The following is a 24,522-nucleotide window of genomic DNA, read 5'->3' on the forward strand; positions in this document are numbered from 1 at the left end:
ACCTTGAAATGTTTGACCCAATTTAAACAATTTAAAGGCAATGCTACCAAATACTAATTGAGTGTATGTAAACTTCTGACCCACTGGGAATGTGATGAAATAAATCATTCTCTCTACTATTATTCTGACGTTTCACATTCTTAAAATAAAGTGGTGATCCTAACTGACCTAAGACAGGGAATTTTTACTAGGATTAAATGTCAGCAATTGTGAAAAACTGAGTTTAAATATATTTGGCTAAGGTGTATGTAAACTTCCAACTTCAACTGTGTGTGTGTGTGTGTGTGTGTGTGTGTGTGTGTGTGTGTGTATATATATATATATATATTACATACACATACAGACAGACAATCTCATCGCAATGCCATTCAGCATTTTGTCAATTGATATTTTAAGCCAAATTAATTGTGAAGACTTGGGGGAAGGAATTGTTGAACCGACTGCATGTTATACAGTTACAAAACAATTACAATATCCTGTATAAAAGATACTCCATATACATGACCAGGTATGTACGAATGCTCACATTGGATACATATTGTACATTTTGTATGTATGTTTACTCTAACACACAGACACACACACATTGAAATGAAATGTCTATGCCCATGACAGTCTTTTTGCTGATCACAATCGCCCTCTCCCTCAGTACTCTCTTGGCAGATTTTCTCCTTGTCTGTCCATTGGTCCATTGAGGGGCTTCTCCGACATTTTGGGGCAATTCCGTTCCACTCTCCATGTTTCTGGGATGTATCAGATTTAGGTTGGGGGTGATACTGCCCCTTTGTCCCCTCCCCTAGTCTCAGTCGCCGCTCCATTGCTTTTGCCGTTGACGTTCACCTTGCGGGCGTTGCTCCCTGACTTGGAGGCTAGAGGGAGCCGTTGAGTACCGTTTGGTCCTGCGGTACCGCTGGGGCACTGTTGGGTAGAGGGTTGGCCTCGGAGGGCAGGGCTGGGCAGGGTGGAGGCTCTGGGGGCCTGACCAGCCGGGCTCAGGGCCTTGTCGCTGTGGGAGTCGCTCTCAGAGGTGGGGCTTGTGTTGACACCGTCGGAGTGGGCCTGGGCGGCACCTTGGGACAGCCTTCGACGCTTCCGGGTGGGCTTGACACAGTACTGCAGGGGGAGGGGGCCATTCTGCAAAGAGTCACAGAGAGAAGATGAGAACTCTCCAGACACGTGAAAGATCACTCAGATCCTAGGACCTAGCAACGTAGATGTTTAGTGAAGTTGGGATTAGGGTTGGAAGTGACAACTGATGCTTGGTCAGTGTTGTTGTTATAGTGTTGTTGTTATAGCCAGTGTGTCAGTTGGCACTTACACGTCGCCAAGAATACATGTAGGCAATATCCATCAGCGTGTAGTAGTCCTTTAAGGGCTCATCAACGTACAGCACTTCAATCTGTCAAGGTAGAGAGCACTATTACACATTAATAGGCCACAAGTCCAAGAGAAGGGCGTGAAGTATGGGAATAGTAGGGCTAGTCCACCTAAGCAAAAGCATGCATGATCTACTGTATAGGAACGCAGCTTGTCACTAAAACACAGTATTGAGACAAAGTGGTTGTTAGTGTATACTATGGCTTTCTATGGAGTTGTGAGGCGATGCTGTGCAGCCTGGAGCAATTACCCGTAAGGTGTTTGGAATGTCCATCTTGCTACGCAGGAACTTCGCTAAGTGCAGGACTGTCATGGCTGCCGGGCATTGCAGGAAGCGTTTGCTGTTGGTCTGAAAATGAAGAGAACAGTACGTGCGGTTAGAACAGATTTATAACTAGAGGGTAAGGGCAGGACATAATATGAAAGGTTCGACAAATGTGGTCCTGTATGGCTCAGTTGGTAGAGCATGTCGCTTGCAATGTATGCACGCATGACAGTCACTTTTAAAAGCGTATGCTAAACGGCATTTATTATCATTTAGAGAGTGTGGATGACAAATTGACATTAGCGTTTGCATGTATATTGCGTTAGCATTTTATGGTTGAATCACTCACATTGTCTCCTGTATCCACAGGTTGTGTGTCACTTCTATAGGCAAATGGAAAAACAGCATGGGTTAAGATGAGCATAGCTTAGAGATACAGCTCTATTGTAACACATTTGGTCTGTTCTATACTATAGGAAACAGAAACATCCTATCTAATTGGTTGCATGAAAAAGATGAAGAGATCACACATTCTAGAACTTACTTGTTCTTCTCATGGAACTGAATGGAGAGACTGATGATTTCATCTTCTGCAATAATAGTCGGCTCCTCCACCACTTCTCCTGGCTCCAGGTGTTGGTTTTCCTGGTTTGTGTAGAAGTCCCGCCTTCGTTTCATCTCATCTGATGTAAACAAAACAATAAAGTCATTAGAGTGAAAAAGACATTGGCACATGTCCGCTTTAAATTATTAAAGGGGGCAACTTTTCATGGGCAAAGTCTCAAACAGGCTTATTACACTGTAATCATCACTAAATATGCTTGTTGTAAAATACTGCAATGTACACCGAACACAAATATAAATGCAACATGTAGTGTTGGTCCCATTTTTCAAGAGCTGAAATATAATATCTCAAATGTTCCATACGCACAAAAAAAGTACTTCTCTCAAATTTTGTGCAAACATTTGTTTACATCCCTGTTAGTGAGCATTTCTCCTTTGCCAAGATAATCCATCCACCTAACAGGTGTGGCATATCAAGAAGCAGATGAATTACACAGCATGACCATTACACAGGTGCAGCTTGTGCTGGGGACAATAAAAGGCCACAACACAATTCCACAGATGTCTCAAGTTTTGATGGAGCATGCAATTGACATGCTAACTGCAGGAATGTCCAACAGAGCTGTTGCCAAATAATTGAATGTTAACATCTCTACCATAAGCCACCTCATACGTTGTTTTAGAGAATTTGGCAGTACATCTAACAGATTACAACCTCTCACTTTCGGTTATTTGAAAATGAAATAATCTAAAAAATATTGCTATTTTTTAAACAAGTCTTAAATAGTTGGTTGCAATTTCAGTTTAATCCACCAGAAAAGACTGAACAAATATTACAAAAAATATTATGGTTAAACTCAAATAAACATTTTTGTAGAGAAAAAAATAAAAACAGTATAATCTTTGTAAATTATATCATAAATAGGACTGGTGGAGTTATGTCACACATGCAGGTAAAAAAAATATACGGAAATGTCTGCTCTATCCAAAATTACAACCAACTAATTGCAGTATTACCGCAAAAAATGGAAAAGGCAAGTGGAAGGGGGAGAAAGGAACCTGTCTGTCGGCCCTGCATTGAAGACCAAAATTGGTTAAAGAAAATTGTGATAAAAAAGTATACTAGTTTCATTTAAGGACCAAAAAATGTACAGCTGTGCCATACAGATTGCAAAATAGTTGGGAAGAGATTAACGATGCACTGATTCCATTGCACATGGTTTATGAAATGATGCACAAAATGACCTACGAAAGTTCAATAAAAATTATTATACACAATTCTAGCAACCAATAGTATGAGATATATATACACATACAGTACCAGTCAAAAGTTTGGATACACCTACTCATTCCAGGGTTTTTCTTTATTTGTACTATTTTCTACATTGTAGGATAGTAGTGAAGACATCAAAACTACGAAATAACACATATGTAATCATTTAGTAATCCAAAAAGTGTTAAAAAATATATATATATATATATTTTAGATTTGAAATTCTTCAAAGTAGAATTTGCCTTGATGACAGCTATATATATATTTTTTAAAAATGGGGTATTGGAAATGATGCAATTAGTGATAGAAGCCACAATCTATCTTCATTATTAAAACTGATCTACCCCATAAAAAAAGGCCTTACAGCCACAGACCATGAGTAACCACGCCAGCCCAAGACCTTCATATCCGACTTCTTCAACCTCTGAGGGGGAGGGGGGTGCTGAGGAGTATTTCTGGCTTTAATAAAGCGCTTTTTGGGGGAAAAACTCATTCGGATTGGCTCGGCATGGCTCCACATTGGGTGGGCCTACGCCCTCCCAGGCCCACCCACGGCTGTGCCCCTGCCCAGTCGTGTGAAATCCATAGATTACGGCCTAATAAATGTATTTAAATTGACCGACTTCCATCTATGAACTGTAACTCAGTAAAATCTTTAATATAGTTGTGTTTTATATTTTTGTTTAATATATTTGTATAGAAAACCCACCCCCTTACTCAAGAGATATGGTCTTACCTTTGAATAATCCAGGCACCAACTTGTATACAATGTCCTGTAGAGTTTTGTCTGACCTGAGAAAGGATATGCAAATGATAAAGCCACTTACTAAAGACAAGAGCATGTTGGTTGCACTTATAGATGCATAATAACATAGGTACTCCGAGAGAGACGTGCGTGCACACACACATGCAATGTGACTAACCTGATGCTGAGCTGTGGACACGTCTTGTGTACTTGCACATCACATCTGGGGCAGAACTTGTTGGTTTCCAGGAAGGCAACAATGCACGTCTTGCAGACTGGAGTAAGAAGACAGACTTAATGCAAGCGATTTACTGTATGACGACTTTTTATGAAAAGAAAATGCATTGTAAATCTACATTCCTTTTCTACGTCAGTTTATAGGCCATATACTCTAGCCCATATACTAATAATGTTATTATTGGTTCATATGGATTTAGAATAATGCAGTGGACTTAGGAATCTTACATGAGTGCAAGCACTCCACGATGGTTGTGGCATCGATGAAGTAGCCCACACACAGTGGGCATATCAGGTTAGGATTCAGCTCTGTGATTTTTAGCCGACTGGGTTGCATTTTATCCATCTGGAAGGACCTGCAAAAACAACAACCATCAGACAAAAAATTACTTCGATTATTTATTGGGTAGCAAGATTTGAACCACTAAAGTACATGACACATTTAGTGACCTTTTCTGCTGTGGAATTGTTTTCCAACACAAGGCATATACATACAAAATGTGTACTGACATATTGACGTGCTCCACTGACATGGTCTATAATAATATGGATCACTTGTTTTTGTTAGAAGCAGTTATGCTTCTTGTAATGGACCAGTGTCATAGCTACTGCACAGAATGGCTACTTGTATATGACCATTTATTTTGTCATTATTTACAGGCTGGTTGTTTTTTTTAGATATTACCCATACACCAATGTAACAAAATACGTTCGGAACTGCTCTAGTCTAGACCCGACTACCCTAGTGGGGCCTGTGCACGGGGAGGCACGTACCCCAAACCCCGAGAAGACCCACAATGAGCCCCTCCTATACCAGTGGGTTCTTATGCATGATAGACATTCTTTATACAAACTATGTAAAGACAGACGAAAAATAAGCTTAGATGGAGAGTGGAAAACAAAGCAGCCATCTTAAATTCTGTGACAGGACTGGATATGAGAAACGAACAAGAGAGAATCCAAACATAACACCGAGTACCTCAGTTTGTGTGTTGATGTACCTGTGCATCGCGATATGCGAATAAAAACTATTGATGCCTTTGCTTCCTACCTGATTTGACATGAAACACACCCGTACCTTCCGACGTGGATACAGGTAAATTATTTGGAGTTGGTTAACGTTAGATCTTGCAGCAGCGCCAGAAAATGGCTTTTTTCCCCCCACATAGTCAGAGGACCGCCCATTATGGTCACGTGATATTATTTTCAGTCCCTGCCGCCTGCCATATACATTGTATTTGCAACATTGTATTTATTTTTAAATAAAAAAATACAACGGTCGCGGATAAGTCACTAAAACACCCTCCTCTCTATACATTAACCACATTTGTTCATGAAGGTTTCATTGCATACATTTTCTATTTTGACAACCATTCCTAGACGGAAAACCACGCCCCCCTAGACAATGCTCCCCTGGAGACAATCCAGAAGTTTTTAATACAGACAATTGATTACTATATTATTGGATTTATTGTAGGATTTTGCGGTTCAACTTGACTGTAAAAAAAGTGCAAGCTTTATAGCATAGGCCTACACATGAAATGTATGCCTTTTCTGCTTCATCACCATTCAGTATGAATGACACATTTACTCTATGAGAAATGTCTGAATATCTGAAATATCTGAGTCATAGTATTCATTTTGCCATCAGCAGCTTTTACAAATACAGAGATGTACTGATTTTCTCACCAAAATGTCGCTGCCTCGCACTTTCAGGGTACCAACTACAGCCCGCGCGCTTCTACTCTCTGCCTCGTGGGGGCGCACTTCGCCTTGCGACGGTCAGGCTAGACGCCATCTTGAGGAGACCCCAAAACTGGTGACAACAATCTCAGGCGCATCATAATGGGATTACTAACCTCGAAATAAAATCCCCTCACATCGTTGTGGGTAGCAGACGACACCAGAAAGGAGCGGAGTTGTCCACCAAGAGTGTATTACTTCTCAAAGAAGACTGCGGCTTAGCTAAAGGAAACCTTGCCTGTAGCTAGATGGCTGGCTAGCTATCTATGCCAACAGCTGGTCTGTGTGCCGCTCCGGAGTGAACCGTGTGGCCTGCTCGGGAGGAAGGGTGGTGACCGCGCAACATGCAATCACGTTTATTTACTACAGAATCTAATTTGATTCAAAGACCCTGCAGATTGGATGCGACAATGCACTTATAGATATCACGCTCTTAATGTAAATTTCGTTGTCTGGAGTGATACGATCCAGCTTGATTACAGTGCTGTCTTGCGTTTCCTAAATTATTTCCAACAGGAGACATGTCATCCAACTGTACCAGCGTTGCGCCGGTGAGCGCTAGCAAAACGAAGACGAAAAAGAAACATTTTATAGGACAGAAAGTGAAATTATTCCGTGCAAGTGAGCCTATTCTCAGCGTTTTAATGTGGGGTGTCAACCATACGGTAAATGTATTTTTGTTCATGTTCCCAAGCTAGCTTGTTTGTCTATGTGGTGTTTTGACGAGCTAACGGTAACGCGATAGTTAGCCAGCTGCTTGATTGACCAAAGTCAATTTTTAGAGCTCATCCATCGTCTAGTAGTCTGTAGTGTATGGGTGTTAGCCAGGTACTTAGTCTGATGCTTAGGTGAAAGCTGTTAACCCTTCATTCACCATTCTCCCTGGTCAGGAATATCAATGGAGCAACATTCTAGCTATTTGGTGTGCCAGTCGCTTGCGCTTTAAACATGTACAGCAAATAGCAGCGACGTTGAACATAAACATTTGACATTACCCCGCGCACTATGCAGGAATTATTCGGCACAAGCTGCATTACGTCTTCAGTTCTGTAGAACGTGGGATGTGTGGTGGTTTAGAGAGGAGGTCGTGAGCACTGCTCCAACCTAAGCATTCATTCTGTCTAGCGCAGGCCAGAGAGGGGTGTGACTGTTGGAGAGCAGCAGGTTGCATTGAGTCCAACCGCAGCCTGCCTGCCTATTGTTTTACAGGCATCAATGAATAATAAAGCGGCAAATCTTACATTTGCAGATTCTAGCCTGATTTAATGTGGTTTAGTGTGAAGTACACATTTGAACACCCAACCATAAAAATAATAGGCTCACAGTTAGTTTAATTTGAGTGGGAAAATGATGGACAGTGTCTTCAACACATCCTAAAATAGACTTTATTGAGACTGTTTTTCACCAAATGCATCAAGTTTCTCACTCACATGAATGCAACGATCACCAAATGCATTGCAGCGAGCTTCAAGGCTCCATTTTTGTGGCCAGCAGTAGTAGGCGAGCACACCCCCTTCCCTGCTTGACTGACACCTCCAGATCAATTTCTCTGGCATGAATATGATGCCCCAGTTTTGGATTCGCTTCACTCACAATTTGAATAACAGTGCTGATGCATTATTTCACTTCCAATGTTTGCATGCATTTCAATATGTTGCCTACTCACTAACATGTACATTACATCTTGCATGTACTATTGTCTGTAATTATTATTTCTTAATTGATTTCCCCCTCTCCTTGCTGTGTTTTTGTTGAGCCTATTTTATGTATATTTCAATACCTTATATAAGAAAGATAAGGATAAATATAGACCATAGTCAAATAGGCAGTTCTTGTAGACCAGGGAAAGAATGCATGCGTCAAATGGAGAAAACAATGTCATGAATTAACCAATTAGCATATTTAGTGAAGCTGTAATAATCATCCTGTGATGCATTCTGCAATAATCATCATGGACAAGTTCAGTGTGTGGTGGATGCTGGGTGTAGATTCAAGGCGTAGGCGGCAGGCTAATTTAGGCTAATACAAGAAAGACGTCAAAGAGCCTTCTCCTCAAAGCTCTCATATCAGAATATATTTCATGTTGGTAGTCAGTCGTAACATCGTTCTGCTAGTCACGAAGCTGGACGAATTCAGTTCCAAGCTAAGCTTTTGCTCAGAGAAGGAGCATATAGCCAAACACAGATTTAATTGAAGCTCCCTTCAAAAACATAGATTCAGTCTTGATGGTAGATAATGCCAGCCTTACAGGCTTTCCGACACTGGGAATAACCTACATCTTCAAATCTGATACGAGCCTTCATCAAACTTATAATAAAATATGCCATTTAGCAGACACTATTTATCTAACGCTGCTTACAGTCATGCAGATGGCTGGTCCCGGGAATCGAACCCACTACCCTGCCTTTACAAGCGCCATGCTCTACCAACTGAGCTACAAAGGACCACCATCAAACTTTGTGTGTAGGTTGATTAGACATAATCCAACATATAGTCAGGCTATCGATTGTGTCTGCCTGCTGAAGGCATTAAGCTACGCCTCTAATGACAAAATAAATATGATGATACTTTTGAAGGACACACAAATTTGGGCTCCCGAGTGGCGCAGCGGTCTAAGGCACTGCATCTCAGTGCTTGAGGCATCACTGCAGACACCCTGGTTCAAATCCAGGGTGTATCACAATCGGCTGTGATCGGGAGTTCCATAGGGTGGCGCACAATTGGCCCAGCGGTGTTTGGCCGGTGTAGGCCGTCATTGTAAAAAATAATTTGTTCTTAACTGACTTCTCTAGTTAAATAAAAGGTTAAAATAAAAAATTGACCAGAGCATAACCTGTCGGCATGCTAGACGGTGATTTTTCATAGCATGTCAGACAGTTGAATGAGAGTCTATCCCTTGAAGTAGTCTCAGAGAGAGCCTGATATAACTCAAAACCCCAGCTCTATGAGAGGCGACTTGGCTATGTCCTGCATATTCCATACAACGCAATGTGTTTGTGCTCCATATGCTATTATTTTTCTACCTCAAGGTAACTTTCCCATTTCTCTCCTATTTTAGCAGCGTCTGTGTCTCCTGGATGCATTCTTGTCTCCTTTTTTTCTTTGAAGCGTTTATTCACGTTCTCTCCCTGCCACTCCTCTTACTGTCTGGAGTTCATAAATCTATGGAGAGGGCTCGTTCTGGGAATCAGTCTGTTCTTTACAGTGAATCTGTCTCGGTAGATAAGATCAACAGTGTGACAAGGGACTCAGCCAGAGAGCACTGCTGTCAGTTTGCTTTGGTCCAAAGTGAATGATTGTCAGTAAATAGACACTGGTTCACTGCAGTTTGGTCTGGTGTGGGGATTAGTGTGTTGACCTCCTCTTCCCTGCTCTACTATTCTATTCTGATCTCCTGCTCTTTCTATCTCCCCTCTGTTTCAGATCAACGAGTTAAGTAACGTGCCTGTACCAGTAATGCTGATGCCTGATGATTTTAAAGCCTACAGTAAGATCAAAGTGGACAACCACCTATTTAACAAGTAGGTACCCTGGGTTCTAACTTTGCAACCTGCCATACCATATTACTGCACACCATATTACTGCCCATATAAACTCAAACAAGAGGCCAATTTAGCTGCATTGTCTAAAATATACGGTACAGTACTACCTGAAATCTGTTAACACCATGTTATGCTACTGATTAGGAGAGAGAAGGTCTTGGCTTGGTTGGCCCAATTCTCTATGATGTGGTGTGCTTTTAAATCACTAGCAAGATCAAGTTCCTCTATCACCTGTAATATATCTCACCATGGGTCTAGCGATCCCCACTACACTGGAGTTCTAGTCAAAACATGAACTGAACACTTAACTGAGCAGCTTTGCAATGCAAATCATCCTCATGGTGAAGCACCTCTAGTATGCTGGTCAAGAGCTTCTCATATTTCCTTTATCTATTCCAGGGAGTTCCTCAGACACTCTGACTCTGCTAATGGACTAACTATAGAATTACAATAATAGAATGGACATGAACCTTCTTATGACGTGCTAACAGTCAGCCATTTTGGTCAGGGAGTTGGTCAACCATGGTTTGCCAGTGCTGTGATAAGATATTGTGTAATGTAATGAATTTGAAGAATTTAGCTAGCCAGACAGTTTTAGAGGAATGATTCCATACATTTGTCAAGTGAACTGCCTATATGCCAACATTCCATTCAAACAATGCAATCAATCCACAGCCATAAACTGGCTGAAATCAGTTGATGATAGGACTTAGACAAGTTGTAATGTAACAAGTACTGATATTGTGTCATGTAATAGCGCTCACAGCTTTCCAAGAAAACAAAAATTGAGACAATAATGGTCTGTTTACATATATTTTAGAAGCTATTTATACAGAAAATGTGTTTAAGACCCAGATAAACTGTATTATTATATGACTATTTTAGGTTGGTAATAAGTCTATTACACATCTTCTGATATATTACATGCCTTAATTTTATTTTCCTGCATCAGTCAAATCAGGATTATGCCTCTGGCGATCTCCACTACACTACACTACACTACACTGGCGTTCTAGTCAAAACATTCATTGAACACTTAACTGATTATTTTTGCATTGCAAATCATCCTCATAGTGAAGCACCTCTAGTGTAGTATGCTGGTCAATTGCTTCTCACATTTCTGTTATCTGTTCCAATGATTCCTCAGATGACATCAACACTCTGACTGCTAATGGACTAACACACTCTTCATATATGTTAACACTCTTCAACACACTTGTATCTCTCAGAGAGAACCTGCCCAGCCGCTTTAAATTCAAAGAGTACTGCCCTATGGTGTTCCGCAACCTGAGGGAGAGGTTCTGCATCGATGACCAGGATTACCAGGTAAAATATAGTCTCCTGTGTGGAGATGTCTAAGGGGAAGAATGTAGGATGGGTTAACTGAAGAGAAAGACCATTGAGGATGGGTTAACAGTAGTGAACTGAAAGACAGAATGAGGATAGACGTTTGCTTGGCACGGCTCAGTAATGTCAAAAGGCTGGAGGACAGTTAAGGAGAGAGCAGATCAGAGTACCAGAGGGAACTCCCTGTTGTTCCCTGCCCAGTTTGATTCATTGCAGATTCCAATTCTTCCCTCAACCCAATATAGTAAGTCTTTCTCTGGATTTCATCCTTCAACCCAATGTAGTAAGTCTTTATCAGCATTTGTTGATATAGAAGTAAAAGACTGCCCCCTTTTTACTGAGTTATCACATGTAAACAGTGGGTGTTTTTAGTGTTTAGAGAATCATACCAAGCATAGTTTGTTACATTAAGGTCAACTATCTTGGTAGCCTTGCTAAATGGATCCCTATGTGAAGGTTTTTTTGAGCTTGGAATAGCTCTGTGTAAATGAAATCCATTGATCCATTACTAACTCGTGAATAATTATGAAATATTTTCTTTATAGAGGGCTTTTCATTCATGTCAAAGCCTCAATTTTCTGCTCTGTATGTCTCTCCCTCCCCCGGGCTCCCTCCTGTGGTGGATCATCATCAGAACTCTCTGACGAGGAGCGCCCCGCTGAACAGCGACTCCCAGGGGCGCTTTGGCAACCGTTTCCTGTCCAGCTACGACCACCGTTTCGTCATAAAGACGGTGTCCAGCGAAGACATCGCCGAGATGCACAACATCCTCAAGAAGTACCACCAGGTGGGAGAGTTACCACATAAATATTTTCTGTACAAACATACACCCTCTTAGTACGTGTTGAAGGGCTAACTGGCTTCAAATATTGAGGACCTTTCAATGTGGTGCTGAAGAAATATCTGTGAATTGTCCGATTTGATGGGACTATCCTTTTGTAATAGCTAACAATTATGCCGACTTCATTACTGGAGCTCTCCCACTGTTTCCTTTGCATTACTCATTCCCCTTCCTCTTTCCCCTCTCTCTCCTTTCCCCTCCCTATATTTCCATCCTCCTCCTCTGGGTCTCCTCAGTTCATAGTGGAGTGTCATGGCAGCACTCTGCTCCCCCAGTTCCTGGGCATGTACCGGCTAACAGTGGACGGGGTTGAGACGTACATGGTGGTGACCCGTAATGTATTCAGCCACCGTCTCACCGTGCACCGCAAGTACGACCTGAAGGTAGGTGTCGATAGGCACACTAGCTTGGAGGGAACTAACTGGGAGAACACTTACTGGTAGTACACTAACTCCAGTAGGGCAGTAGGAGCACACTTACAGCTGTAACACTGTTAGCGCTCATTGGGGAAAGGGCATTTATAATAAGCTCAATGCATAGGGTGCTTGCAGAGTATTCCGGTTCCCAATAGAACTTGAGGCTCCAGCAACTTACTTAAGGCTAGATTTACAGACTATTTTCTGGTCCAATGGTTATGTGATGTATTCTTTTTTATTATAATTTTTTTTTAACCTTTATTTAACTAGGCCAGTCAGTTAAGAACAAATTCTTATTTACAATGACGGCCTACCCTCGGCCAAACCCAAATGACGCTGGGCCAATTGTGCTCCCCCTATGGGACTCCCAATCACAGCTGGATGTGATACAGCCTGGAATCGAACCAGAGACTGTAGTGACGCATCTTGCACTGAGATGCAGTGCCTTAGACCGCTGCGTCAACTCGGGAGCCCATTATTTAGAAGGGGAAATGGTTAAGAATTCTGCTCTTGTGGAAAAGCTCAGTAAATCTGTCTCTTTGTGCATGGGCAACAACACTGAGAATAGAGGTGTGACGGCGTACATGCCTATTGACTCGCAGAATATCGTTTCCCTTCACAACAAACACCTCTGTGGCTGACAGGCATTCTCTGGGGGAAACAATTCTGCTTTCTGAAATATGACAATGTTATAACCATACTGTCAAGTCCAGGAGAAACAAAGGGGGAACAAAGATGCAAAGAACGTCTGTCTCTAACTCTGAATTCCATAACATCTCTGTGAATTATCTTTTTTTCTCTCTCTCATTCAGGGTTCCACGGTCTCAAGGGAAGCCAGTGACAAAGAGAAGGTGCGTTCATTTACATAGATACGATGATGACAGGAGTGTTGGGGTACAATGACAGGACCCACAAAATAATTGTGTGGATCATGCAAAAAAAAAAAAAAGCATCAAACTAACCAGCTAAAAACAAAACTCATTTACAGCCCAAAATACTTTTAGAAAAGTGCACAAGTAATGATTTTTCCATCTAATGATAATGAAGCCCAAATTAAATAACACATCCACAGTTGGGCCATGTCCGACTGCTGTCCATGCTGCGCAGAGGGGGAAGTCAAAAGGGGGTGAGTGTAGTCCATGTGGAATAGTTAGCTGTGTGCGCTAGTAGTATCCACCATGCGAGTTACATTACCTGCTCTGAAACCTAGAAGTAGTTATTTCCCTTCCTGGCTACGTCTTTTGTAGAGCGGTGCGTAATACTGCTTTGTGACTGCTGAGTTGTTGTTGGGAACAGAAGGTTGCTGGTTCACGCCCAGTGAGGGACGGACAGAACCTGGTGGGGCCAATGTCACTGGTCGGATTCGTACTGTGGACCTCGCGCTCCAGAAACCCACCGTCTTAACCATTACGCCAAGAGGAAATACCTGGAATAGTTGTTCTCCCTAAAAAGTCAATCCAAGGGCAATGAGTGGAAACAAATGAGCCTACTTTTCATGCATCAAAATTAACAGCAAGAAAGACCTCTGTCGTTTTGTGGCAATCTCAGAATATTTTGATTCTAATTTCTATCACTCTGCTCAGGCCAAAGAACTCCCCACCTTTAAAGACAACGACTTTCTGAACGAGGGCCAGAAGCTGCAGATAGGAGATGACAACAAGAAGTACTTCTTGGAGAAACTAAAGCGCGACGTAGAGGTAGGAGACATCTCACGGCTGCTCGATTTGATGTCGTTTTTATTATCATTACAGTCGTCATTGTTAAAATATCCAGGTAAATGGACTTCTGCACATTGTGTTTTGTTTCTAGTCCTTTCAACCAGTTTCACCTAAGTACCTGTGAACAAAGACATGACTTTAGGTTGACAAATAGAAGAATAGTGAGTTTAATGTCCTCCAGGGAAATTTCCCAAAACAACATTTGTTGCAATATCTGACATCTCTCCCGTTTGTGGACATCAGTTCCTGGCCACTCTGAAGATCATGGACTACAGTCTGCTGGTGGGGATCCATGATGTGGACCGGGCAGAGCAGGAGGAGATGGAGGTGGAGGCAGGAGGAGAGGAGGAGGAGTACGAGAACGATGGGATGGGAGGAGCACTCACCGGCTCCTTTGGCACCCCTCCAGACAGCCCTGGGAACCCCCTACATTTTGGCGGGTTCTTCAGCCCTGGCGAGTTTGACCCCTCCATGGACGTCTACGCAATCAAGAGCAACGACAGTAAGAGACACTCTCTATCTACAGTGCCTTCAGAAAGTATTGACACCTTAGCTTTTTCCACATTTGGTTGTGTTACAGCCTGAATTTAAAATTGATTAAATTTGAGATTTTTTGTCACTGGCCTACACACAATAAATACCCCATAATGTCGAAGTGGAATTATGTTTTTCAAAATGTTTACATATTAATAAAAAATTGAAAGATGAAATGCCTCGCAAAGAAGGGCACCTATTGATAGATGGGTAAAAAAAATACAGACATTGAATATCCCTTTGAACAATGGTGAAGATATTAATTACACTTTGGATGGTGTATCAATACACCTAGTCACTACAAAGATACAGGTGACCTTCCAAACTGGAGAGGAAGGAAACCACTCAGGGATTTCACCATGAGACCAATGGTGACTTTAAAACAGTTAGAGTTTAATGGCTGTGATAGAACACTGAGGATGGATCAACAACATTGTAGTTACTCCACAATACTAAACTAAATGACAGAGTGAAAAGGAAGCCTGTACAGAATAAAACATATATTCCAAAACATGCATCCTTTTTGCAACAAGTCACTTAAATAAAACTGCAAAAAGGGACCTGAAAACGGTTGTCTAGCAGTGAGTAACAACCAATTTGACAGAGCTTGGAGAATTTTTCAAATAACAATGGGCAAGTGTTGTACAAACCAGGTGTGGAAAGCTCTTAGAGACTTACCTAGAAAAACTCGCAGCTGTAATCGGTGCTTCTACAAAGTATTGACTCAGTGGTGTGAATACTAATGTAAATGAGCTATTTCTGTATTTCGTTTTCAATACATTTGCAAAAATGTCTAAAAACACATTTTCACTTTGTCATTATGGGCTATTGTGTGTAGATGGGTAAGCAACCAGGAAATGTTGGAGCAATTTCTGTATAGTGCATCTTTAATTAACATTTGAAAATGAAACAAATTTTAGAACAGACATCATGAGACAGCCCAGTGAAAAGTAATACTTGCTATTTATACTCCTATGCACTGTCTTGCTCCTTGTGGTAGGTGCTGTGAAGAAAGAAGTGTACTTCATGGCTATCATCGACATCCTCACGCACTACGACGCTAAGAAAAAAGCTGCACATGCTGCCAAAACTGTGAAACATGGGGTGAGTAATGGACTAGATCTGACCAAACATTAAGCCACGTGTTTAGGCAACAAAGATGCTAGATCATATAGTAGTTTCAAGTAGAAGATGATCTTGTGAGATCAATTTCTGTTATGACAGAAATTGTAGTTGTATGTTCCTAATGTGCATATGTTTACACTGAACTCTGTTGTCCCTCCCTCAGGCTGGGGCAGAGATCTCCACTGTAAACCCAGAGCAGTACTCCAAAAGATTCTTTGAGTTCATGTCCAACATCCTGTCATAGAATCATCTCTCCAACCCCAGCCAATCACATCCTGTCATCATCAGCCACAACCACCCCTCTCTCGCTCCTCCTGCCTCTCCCACCCTTACCCTCCCACCCAGGGGATGACAGACTGAAAGGATGCGACAAGCCTGTTCCATTGACCCACAGAGAGGGGGCGCCGGACTTTTTCTTAAAAAAAAAAGCGACGCGTCTCTTCTCCTCCCATGTCCTACTCCCCCTGCCTCCTCAGTCTGAGTGCTCAACAAGGAAGGCTTGTGAAACAGAGTTCTATAGGATATTTGAGACCCTCCCCCCGCCACCTTATATTAGTCCTCACGCCAGCACGGGAACTGTCTCACTAATGCCTTGAAAGAGTCTGCTTCAGCAGTAGGAGTCTGTTTAGTACCGTCTGTTCGTTATTATTTTGACACACACACACACACCTCTCACAGACACAGAAGCGGTCAGATCGCATTAATCTTTTGACCAAGTGGCCAACAGGCGTTTACAAACTCTGCCTCCTTGACTTGTCAGGAGATCCGCAGCCGACAGTAACAAAGTTGGAAATGCAGGAGATTAATTAATATAAGGGTTTTACGTAAATTAATGCAATATCAAAATGCATGGCTAAAATGTACATGACTTCGCCAGTTAGTTGAAACGGCAAACCACTGAACTTAGCATCTGAGCATTATGACTAAAAAAGAAAAAACGTGTCTGATTGTTACGTTGCCATATTGTTTTGAAAACTTTTGACATTTTTACCATGAACTTGGAGGTTGGTAAAAGAAAATCCACATAAAAAGGGGAATACTAAAGCAAATGTTTGTTTTATTACCATAAGAATCATTTTTTATATCTTGTTTACCATAATGTAGCATTTGTGTTTGTATAGTTGTTTTGTTACTGACATAAGATCAGAAAAGTTACTTGAAAAGGATTCATTACATATTAAAGGGAGTTATTGTTTTTTTTTCCTGAATTTAAATCATTTTCTCACCTTTGACTAACAAAGATCATTCCTTAGTGCTTTGTAGCGGTGTTTTAAATTAGGTTATTATAATGACCTATTCTGTATCGAGAGCGCAGCGAAATTTCCGCATAAGACAAGTGTCAGACAAGTCGTTTAGCCGCTCAATTCATTCAGATTAGTCCCCGGAGACTATTCTTCTCATGAGATTACTGAATTTGGCTGCAGACTATCCTTCCCTGTTTTATTAATCCACACAGTTATCATAATCTGATCATGTTAAACCCTCATCTTTCATTACTTGCTCTGAAATAACATACCAGGCAAACCAGAGTCATTGTAACACTAATAGTCATTCATTTTATTGAACGGTATCTTAAGAAAAACAGTACACGCAGTGTTTATCATTTTCATACAAAATAGTGGGAGTTGGTAGAGATGAGGGGTTGAAGCAGCAGAGGGAGAGGGAGAGGAGCTTTAATCCATTCGGGCCTTCAGGGTACGTGTGGTGATCTTGTCCTTCTCACTGTCAAAATAAGTCAAATCAAGGTACTGTCACTACAACATTGACCAGAGCGTTACTAAAGATCACCATCTAAATGTCATGTAATTTGTATGTATCCTCAGATTAATTACAAATTTAGCAAGTATTTAATCCAAAATGTAGGCAGTGGAAAAGTATGACTGTGCTTACATGACTTGCACAACGACACCCATGCCTGAAACGGCATCCCTGTCCACTGCATTCAGCATGGCTTGGGAGATGGTCTCAAACAGGTCCTCTGGTTCCTGTAGTTGTCAAAAATAACCATTGTAAATAAAGACAGTCAGAGACATAGTCAACTATCACACTCAATGTATTATCTTACAATACAGTACACAATAACCTACCATGTCTGGCTCCCAGAGAGATTCACACATGCCGTACATCTGCTCTGAGCAAGTGCCGCTCACAACAAAGTCCTCTGTCACCATGGGGCAGCCAATCAGGTCCAGGGAGCAGATGAATGGCTCAAAGGTCTTGGGGTCCAGGCCAGCGATCACAGGCTCAATGTAGTATGGCCCAAATCTGAGACAAGTGATTCACGTTTGATCAGTCACAGACTTGCCACCAAGGCGGAAGTGAAGACTTGTATATGAAATACTGTGCTTCTTCACATCAGTAAACTCACCTCCTCTCATAGAGCAGGTTGGAGACCATGCTCATGAATGTCTTGGGTTTGATCTGACGCCCCTCCTTCAGCTCATAGAGGTTCAATCTGAACTTGAGCCTCTGGGAACTGTTAAGAGAAATAGAGTGGATAATTAATATCACCTGCAAAGTCGATCTGTTGCACTGACCATCCAAATACTCTAAAACTTGGGAGAGAAGAGGTGCACTGATGGACCAAGGCACACTTACACTGTCTGTACGTCAGTAGCCAGACCAGCCAGGCCAATGTAGAGTCTGTCTCCCATGGGAAAGATCTTCTGGAAGTCAGTGGTCACCATCTGAGCCTGTACACCGAATCTCCGATCTGCTGCAATGGCTACACATTGCTTACCCTTCATCGCCATGACGGCGCCACCATTATAGGACATAATAGACTGGAGATGGAAGACAAGGAAGGAGACGAGGGATAGAAGTTAAGTAGCAATCGTGACTGGGACAATTTCAAAACCCAAACATTGTTTCCATCACAAACTATTGAGTTAATAACTTTGACGGGTGACCTTCATTACTTAAAACATTGGTGAATCAGTAGAAATATTGGCATAACTATTAGGTAGGAACGTCAAGATTATAAACTTCCATCAACAGACTTAAGTTGCATAAATTGATGCATCCCTCTTCAGATAACTAGTACTAACATTAGCTAGTCAGCTCATTCATAGACCAGCGTTAGCGACAATAATCCAGTTTATAGCTAACTCGGTTGCGAGTTAATGTGGTAGTTACGTTTGGAAAATGCCTAACGCTAGTTATATTTTCGTTGAACAATTTAGTTACCATTGCAGGTGATTTTTGGCATGGCTAGCTAACGTTAGCAAGCTAAATGCTAGCTACCAAACTGATTAGGCAGCCGGTTGCTAACGTTAGCTGAGCTAGTTTTACAAACCAATCTACGGACCACAAGTACTAGCTACATGCATACATTATTTATTGACAATCTTACCATTGTGAATACGTTGAGGTGTCTTAGCCCTTGAAATATCTTGTAAATGTTCACTATTTTGAATGACTGCGGATAACAATTCCACAGTGACTACACGATTTGGAACAGCCGGAAATCAGTCAACCTTGCTGTTTGATACGTCATTCGGTACTACACGATGATTGGGTCTGTAGAAAGTTCCGGGTGGCCACCGTTGTTATCATTGACGGTTGTGTTAGGGGAGGGTGCAAATGTTCCTAGTTTGCTTGAAGCGTGCGAAAGTGAAACAATAATGGAAATAAAGTCAAGTTACAGTACAGTAAGCTATGAGCCTGTGACTAAAACACCAAACCACTGGAGATGGGCTACACTTAAATCCAGCATTATCCTATAAAACCAAAAGGATTTCATGATAGTCATTCAAAAATGTCTACTTTATGATGATGCTGGTGACAGTGTGCCTGAGAATTTTTCTTTGTCTTCATAGGACGTTTTCAATTATCATAGTTTTCTGAAGGTGTATCAAAGCAGAAATCAGCATCATATACAACAACACATGTTAAGTCAACGACAGTATTTAGTTTGTTAGTCCCCAACTCAAAGAGCTTTAGGAACTATTTTTATTAAGATACACAATTCTTCTCCTTTACAGCAATACACTAAAGATATCCAAGGAACATCATTTACAAAAGGGTTGTGTGTGTGTGTGATAAAAGTTTGAATAATTCTAACCATTGTAGAGAACAAAATATACAATTTCCACTTAAAATAAATCCAAGGTTGCTCATTCTATGAAGGTAAGTATGGCTTGTTGTTGCTGGTGAATGGCACAGGTGAGTTTTGCCATTACAGAGGAAGTCAGATCCTTTGCATTGTTTTAGTCAGGGCAATGGCTAAGGGACAGTTTCACAGGGCCTGAGTGCAAATGCATGGTGCCTCTGCAGTGTCTGTTTTGTTTATTAAAATATAAATGAGTTGGCAGTCCTGGCAAACTGGTGCACATATTTCAGTGTGGTAGCTGGTGCATATTTTTACTCTCTCCTCCATCAACCCATTCCTGCTTCTTCTAGTTCTCATCTCCTCATGAAATTCTTCTCCAAGGATGCGGGGGTCCTCTGTATGGAGTGGATGTTTCTCTTGACTCGGTCCTCCAAGGATGAGGTGGAGGCACTCTCCAGCTTCATGTTACTGCAGGGAAGGACGCAAGAGTTTTAGAGGACCAGACAACAGCCACAGTAAGTATGCAATACGTGCACATGTCAGTCAGCAAGATACTTACTGGATAAAGCCAGCGTTGCGGTCATGCTTGCTGCCTTTCTCTTTCTCCCGCTCTTTCTCATCCTGTCGTTTGTAACTTCTAATGTTGATTTCACGCTCTTCGTCTCTCTGTTTGGCAAAGTCCATCATCTCTCTCCTCTTCTTCTCCAGCTCTTCAGCAGAGAGACATCTAAGAGAATATCACACAGATAAATATAGGGATAAGAAAATCCTTTAGGATGGGGTTGTGCGATTACCATTAGTTCACCGATGATTGAACCCAAGTGTGATAATTGTATAAACAGGTGCTGTGGACTCTTACTTGGTGGTACTGCTCTGACGCCTTTGGTAGCGATCTTTCTGTGGGCTGGGGGCTTTGGGACGCTGGAACTGTGGAACTTTGAACTGGTCTGTCCTGTGGGATGAGTGGTTCTCTGATTTGTGAGAGGAGTGGTTGTCTGTCCTGTGAGAGGAATGATGGCCGTTCCCGTCTGTCCTTTGAGGCGATCGAGAGCAGGTCCTCTCCTGAGAACGGTGCCTCGAGTGGTTGGGGGGCTTTGAGGACTGATGATGCCTCCCAGCTGGAAACTGAGGAGAGAAATTAGGCGATGAGCGGTACACATCTCTCTCAGGAGGATTTAAGTAACTTTGGATTGATTGGACTAAGATATAACAACGTTCATGGTGTCACTGTCAATATATAAAGATTGAGCCGTACTGACCTGTAGTCCATAGCCAGCTGGGACATTGCGGTGGTGGGAATGTGAGTGGGTTGTTTCTTTGGATTCCTCTTTAGAATGGTGCCTAAGTAAAGATACATCACTCAGTTAACACAATGAGTCCCACCTCAACGCTGGAACGTTTTGTACTTCCAACCCCTTTTAAACATTGTGTATTTGAGCTACATACTTATGGGTTGTACCACTGGATTCATCCATTTCTTCTGCATCCGTAGGTACTAACCATAAGTCTGTGTGATCATTAACGGCGGCTGAGCTAGAGCGGTGTTTGTGAGACAAGGGCGAATGTCTGTAGTCCGAATGGTTTCAGCTACCCATCTATGAAAAGCTCATGAACACGCACATGTAACATGTTTTGTTCTATAACGCTCACAAGCTACAAAGGAGTCATTAGAAGGTAAGAGGTTCTTCTACATAGAATATCATAGGAAATCCCAGGACATAGTGTCTATAATACTGTAATAAGCTCACAGTTGTCACTGACTAGTTGGATATCCATTTCCCAGTGAGCAAACCATTTCTGTATTTACAGCATTAATATAAATTCATTTTTATCAGGTTTTTGCTTTGGCAAACCTTATTTCTTTATGGACATTTGTCAATTAACGCAACTACTTATGACAAATTGTTTTGTGTTCTACTTGTTGTCCTGAAAAGAAAATAGTAAAACACTTCACTGAGAGGCTAAATATAAGGGCTAGACATGCAGATAAATGAAATTCAGATAAATCCTAATTAAAAGTAGAATTTTGCTGGGGTCTAAGGACTGATAGGATTAAACAAACAAACAAACAAACAATCATCCAGAAGTTGCCGTCAACAATAGAAGCTGCAAGCTAGATTTGTAAACCATCACAAAATGCTCATAAGATCAAAACAGTTAAACTGAACATCTGATCATATTGGCATCTGTTTACTGCTCCTGAGAAACCTCAATTGAAGTTAGGTTTTAGGTGCACCTGTGTTTTTTGTTTTCATTTTCAGAGCTTGAGCTCAAGCTCCTTCTCTTATGCTTCTTCTCCTTTCTCCTCTCTTTCTCCTCCCTTTTCTCCTTCTTGGCCTTCTTCCTCTTCTTTTTCTTGTCTTTCTTTTCAAGATTCTGACGCAGCTGAAATCAAATTTAAAAAAAAGTGAAAAACTGTTGCTGCTTTAGAACCCAGTTCATCTGAAACTATTACTACAACAGGCTGAAACTGATTTCATTCCAGTTTTATTGGAGCCATCCAACTTACCATTTCTTTGATCTTCTTCATTTTCACTGGGTTTGTCAAGACCTCCCTCCTCTTCTCCTCCTCTCGTTTCCTTGAAAAATAAGACACGTGTCATTATAATCACCTCTTGGCTAACAGCAGAACATCAATGTATAACAGTTGCTAGCTGGACACATTAAATGGTAAAGAAAGAGACGAGTGACTGACTTGATATCAAACAACGGGTCCTCTCTGATCTTGGCAGCCATGTCGAGGTTGGATGCAGGGGTGGAGGGGTTGAAGATTGAGCCAGGCAGGAGGCCGGTTTGTTCGGATGGACCGCTCTCTGGCTCCTCAAACTGCTGGGTAATCTGCTTGTCGATGGGGCGGCCCAGCAGGTACTCATCACGGGACACCTGACCACCTGGGCCCTGGTACATCCAGTCCAACCGGTCATCCTTTTTCCTGGAGTAAAACAACAACAAAAAGCAGTTGAGTGTTAGTGACTTCATCCAAGGGGTGTATCTCTGTCCATTTGTCTGTGGTGAGAGGGCACACTTAAATTGCTCTCATTTGATTTTTAAACCTAGACAGGACAGTGGTTTCTCTATCAAGGTGAGACCTATTACTTCCTCCTCATCACAAGGGTCAGTGAGGTGAGCATTACTTTAGAGCCCCAGTCTGCTGAGCGAATCTGGTTATATCTTCTCGAGCTCGTTCCTCTCTCAGCTCCTTCTGAAGCTCCTCGATCTTCTTCGCCTCAGCCTCGTGCTTCTGTTCAGCCTTCCAAACCCGCTCTATGTTTTTCATAGTCTGGGGATGCCAGCTCTTCTTCAAGTTCTGACAGAGATAAGGGAAAGTGATATTCGATATAATTAAACAAAACAGGGAAAGATAGCTACAATTGATCAATACAACCATAATTTCTGAATTCCAATTGTTCTTCTGGGAAGGTAAGGGATTACTACGTCTGAGTAACGCTAAGTAGTTGTGTAACAACATAACTGGGAAAATATAAAATAAACACACCTTCAAAACTTAATTTAGGTAGGGGGTCAACTTAGTTAACTAGCTACGCCAACTAACATTAGCCATCGTTGTCGTGAGTGATGGCGTTTCGCTTCACTAAACACTAGTTCAGAAGTTGGCCGTAGTTGAATTAAGTGGTTTTGTGATTAGTTAGTTAGCTTGCTAGAAATAAACAAAACAAACATGCGTAGCTAAGTTAGTTAGCTAGTTAAGCGCTAACGTTAGCGTTGTAAGCTAATATTTGCTCATACTTACGAGGTCACCTCCTCCCATCTTGACTTAGATCGCCCACTCGGTCCGATTGAGAAATAAGATATGAATAAACGTGTCCTCTGCCTATGTGGTTATTGTACCTGACAAAACAAATGTCTGTTATTATCTAAATAACATCGACATCTGCATGCTAGGCTAGCGTGTTGTGTTTTTCATAGTACTTCCGGCCTTTCTGATTCTTTTTTTCTGGTTGTTTCGTTATTCTTCTTCTTCTTGGGGATTGGGTTGGCTGATCGCATCCAACTTTCAAGGAGCATACACCGCCACCTACTGTACTGCAGTGTAAGGCCAGTCACGGCCTAGCTATATTAAATTCTCTTCGTTAGTCCTGTTCCTCTAAGAAAGTGAAATAGACCCCTAGACATCACTTCCCTCCCCCACTACACCACCCAAACCCCAACCCTGTCCAACCTCTCAGACCCTTTCACACAATCTCTCCCTATCTACATCATACAATTCACAAAATATCAACACAGGCTCCACCGTTTCCTCAACTAAACACTCATCACACAGACCTGTTTCATGTCTCCCTATTATCCCCAACATGGCATTCAAACCTGTGTGTGCAAATCGTAGTCTACTCCACACAACTTACTCCCAACCTCTTCCTTTACTGACCGATACACACAATAAAATGGCCTCCCCTTACTACTAGCATCCCATTCCCTTTGCCAAAAATGGAGCCCTTTTGCCCGGATCAAGGACTTGACTTCCCAGCGGCCCAGTGGGACCTGAATATCTACCCCCTCTCTCCTCACAGCACTCTTAGTCACCACATCGGCCTTCTTTTTACCCTCCACACCCACATGGGCAGGAACCCAACAAAGCTTGCCACCAGTCCCATCCTTTCCAGTCTCATTAACAGCACCAAGTCTCCCCTATCCGACCTGCCCGTCTTCCTTCCTTCCGTCATTCTTCTCCCTGTCCCTGTCCCACCTCCTAACTCCACCCTCACCCATATGACTCGATCAAACA

General features: G+C 41.9%; 4 protein-coding genes across 6 annotated transcripts; 1 reads left to right on the forward strand and 3 right to left on the reverse strand.

Annotated features, from left to right (window-relative positions):
• Nucleotides 1-353: 353 nt before the first annotated feature.
• LOC115178396 (polycomb complex protein BMI-1-like) lies at nt 354-7,250 on the reverse strand. Of its 3 annotated transcripts, none has more exons than XM_029739569.1 (9): nt 7,200-7,250; nt 4,690-4,817; nt 4,403-4,499; nt 4,216-4,271; nt 2,187-2,325; nt 1,992-2,025; nt 1,628-1,726; nt 1,319-1,399; nt 354-1,134 (listed from the first exon to the last, which is right to left on the reverse strand). In XM_029739569.1, exons 2-9 carry the CDS (start codon nt 4,805-4,807, stop codon nt 760-762), a joined length of 999 nt encoding a protein of 332 aa, XP_029595429.1. In that variant the 5' UTR covers nt 4,808-4,817; nt 7,200-7,250; the 3' UTR covers nt 354-759. The 3 variants fall into 3 exon arrangements, with proteins under 3 accessions (XP_029595429.1, XP_029595428.1, XP_029595427.1); XM_029739568.1 differs by lacking the exon at nt 7,200-7,250 and adding an exon at nt 5,540-5,641; XM_029739567.1 differs by lacking the exon at nt 7,200-7,250 and adding an exon at nt 5,513-5,639.
• On the forward strand, nt 6,228-16,935 carry LOC115178395 (phosphatidylinositol 5-phosphate 4-kinase type-2 beta). Its single transcript, XM_029739566.1, has 10 exons — nt 6,228-6,869; nt 9,628-9,725; nt 10,976-11,072; nt 11,728-11,880; nt 12,171-12,317; nt 13,163-13,201; nt 13,934-14,047; nt 14,312-14,570; nt 15,603-15,706; nt 15,891-16,935. The coding sequence occupies exons 1-10, from the start codon at nt 6,726-6,728 to the stop codon at nt 15,969-15,971; spliced, it is 1,236 nt and encodes a 411-aa protein (XP_029595426.1). The 5' UTR covers nt 6,228-6,725; the 3' UTR covers nt 15,972-16,935.
• Nucleotides 16,936-17,257: 322 nt separating this feature from the next.
• LOC115178397 (proteasome subunit beta type-3) lies at nt 17,258-19,232 on the reverse strand. Its single transcript, XM_029739571.1, has 6 exons — nt 19,080-19,232; nt 18,326-18,510; nt 18,096-18,203; nt 17,815-17,992; nt 17,618-17,712; nt 17,258-17,449 (listed from the first exon to the last, which is right to left on the reverse strand). The coding sequence occupies exons 1-6, from the start codon at nt 19,080-19,082 to the stop codon at nt 17,401-17,403; spliced, it is 618 nt and encodes a 205-aa protein (XP_029595431.1). The 5' UTR covers nt 19,083-19,232; the 3' UTR covers nt 17,258-17,400.
• Nucleotides 19,233-19,634: 402 nt separating this feature from the next.
• On the reverse strand, nt 19,635-23,868 carry LOC115178393 (pre-mRNA-splicing factor CWC25 homolog). Its single transcript, XM_029739565.1, has 9 exons — nt 23,530-23,868; nt 22,913-23,085; nt 22,474-22,710; nt 22,288-22,357; nt 22,015-22,163; nt 21,038-21,119; nt 20,638-20,903; nt 20,338-20,505; nt 19,635-20,246 (listed from the first exon to the last, which is right to left on the reverse strand). The coding sequence occupies exons 1-9, from the start codon at nt 23,545-23,547 to the stop codon at nt 20,132-20,134; spliced, it is 1,278 nt and encodes a 425-aa protein (XP_029595425.1). The 5' UTR covers nt 23,548-23,868; the 3' UTR covers nt 19,635-20,131.
• Between the last annotated feature and the right edge of the window lie 654 nt (nt 23,869-24,522).

This window comes from Salmo trutta, chromosome 38 (assembly GCF_901001165.1).
Source record: "Salmo trutta chromosome 38, fSalTru1.1, whole genome shotgun sequence".
Classification (NCBI taxonomy): Eukaryota; Metazoa; Chordata; class Actinopteri; order Salmoniformes; family Salmonidae; genus Salmo; species Salmo trutta.

What these genes read in the sequence shown, in the direction of transcription:
- LOC115178396 (XM_029739569.1), bottom strand. Translation starts at nt 4,807, where the DNA reads ATGGATAAAATGCAACCCAGTCGGCTAAAAATCACAGAGCTGAATCCT. An exon ending in CTGTGGATACAGGAGACAAT is followed by an intron (nt 1,727 to 1,991) that starts GTGAGTGATTCA and finishes CTTCATTTTCAG; the next exon opens with ACCAACAGCAAACGCTTCCT. An exon ending in ACATGTATTCTTGGCGACGT is followed by an intron (nt 1,135 to 1,318) that starts GTAAGTGCCAAC and finishes GACTCTTTGCAG; the next exon opens with AATGGCCCCCTCCCCCTGCA.
- LOC115178395 (XM_029739566.1), top strand. Translation starts at nt 6,726, where the DNA reads ATGTCATCCAACTGTACCAGCGTTGCGCCGGTGAGCGCTAGCAAAACG. An exon ending in AAGCCAGTGACAAAGAGAAG is followed by an intron (nt 13,202 to 13,933) that starts GTGCGTTCATTT and finishes CACTCTGCTCAG; the next exon opens with GCCAAAGAACTCCCCACCTT. An exon ending in AACTAAAGCGCGACGTAGAG is followed by an intron (nt 14,048 to 14,311) that starts GTAGGAGACATC and finishes TGTGGACATCAG; the next exon opens with TTCCTGGCCACTCTGAAGAT.
- LOC115178397 (XM_029739571.1), bottom strand. An exon ending in AACCTGCTCTATGAGAGGAG is followed by an intron (nt 17,993 to 18,095) that starts GTGAGTTTACTG and finishes CACTTGTCTCAG; the next exon opens with ATTTGGGCCATACTACATTG. An exon ending in CTCTCTGGGAGCCAGACATG is followed by an intron (nt 17,713 to 17,814) that starts GTAGGTTATTGT and finishes TGACAACTACAG; the next exon opens with GAACCAGAGGACCTGTTTGA.
- LOC115178393 (XM_029739565.1), bottom strand. An exon ending in GACCCGTTGTTTGATATCAA is followed by an intron (nt 22,358 to 22,473) that starts GTCAGTCACTCG and finishes TTATTTTTCAAG; the next exon opens with GAAACGAGAGGAGGAGAAGA. An exon ending in TGAAGAAGATCAAAGAAATG is followed by an intron (nt 22,164 to 22,287) that starts GTAAGTTGGATG and finishes ATTTGATTTCAG; the next exon opens with CTGCGTCAGAATCTTGAAAA.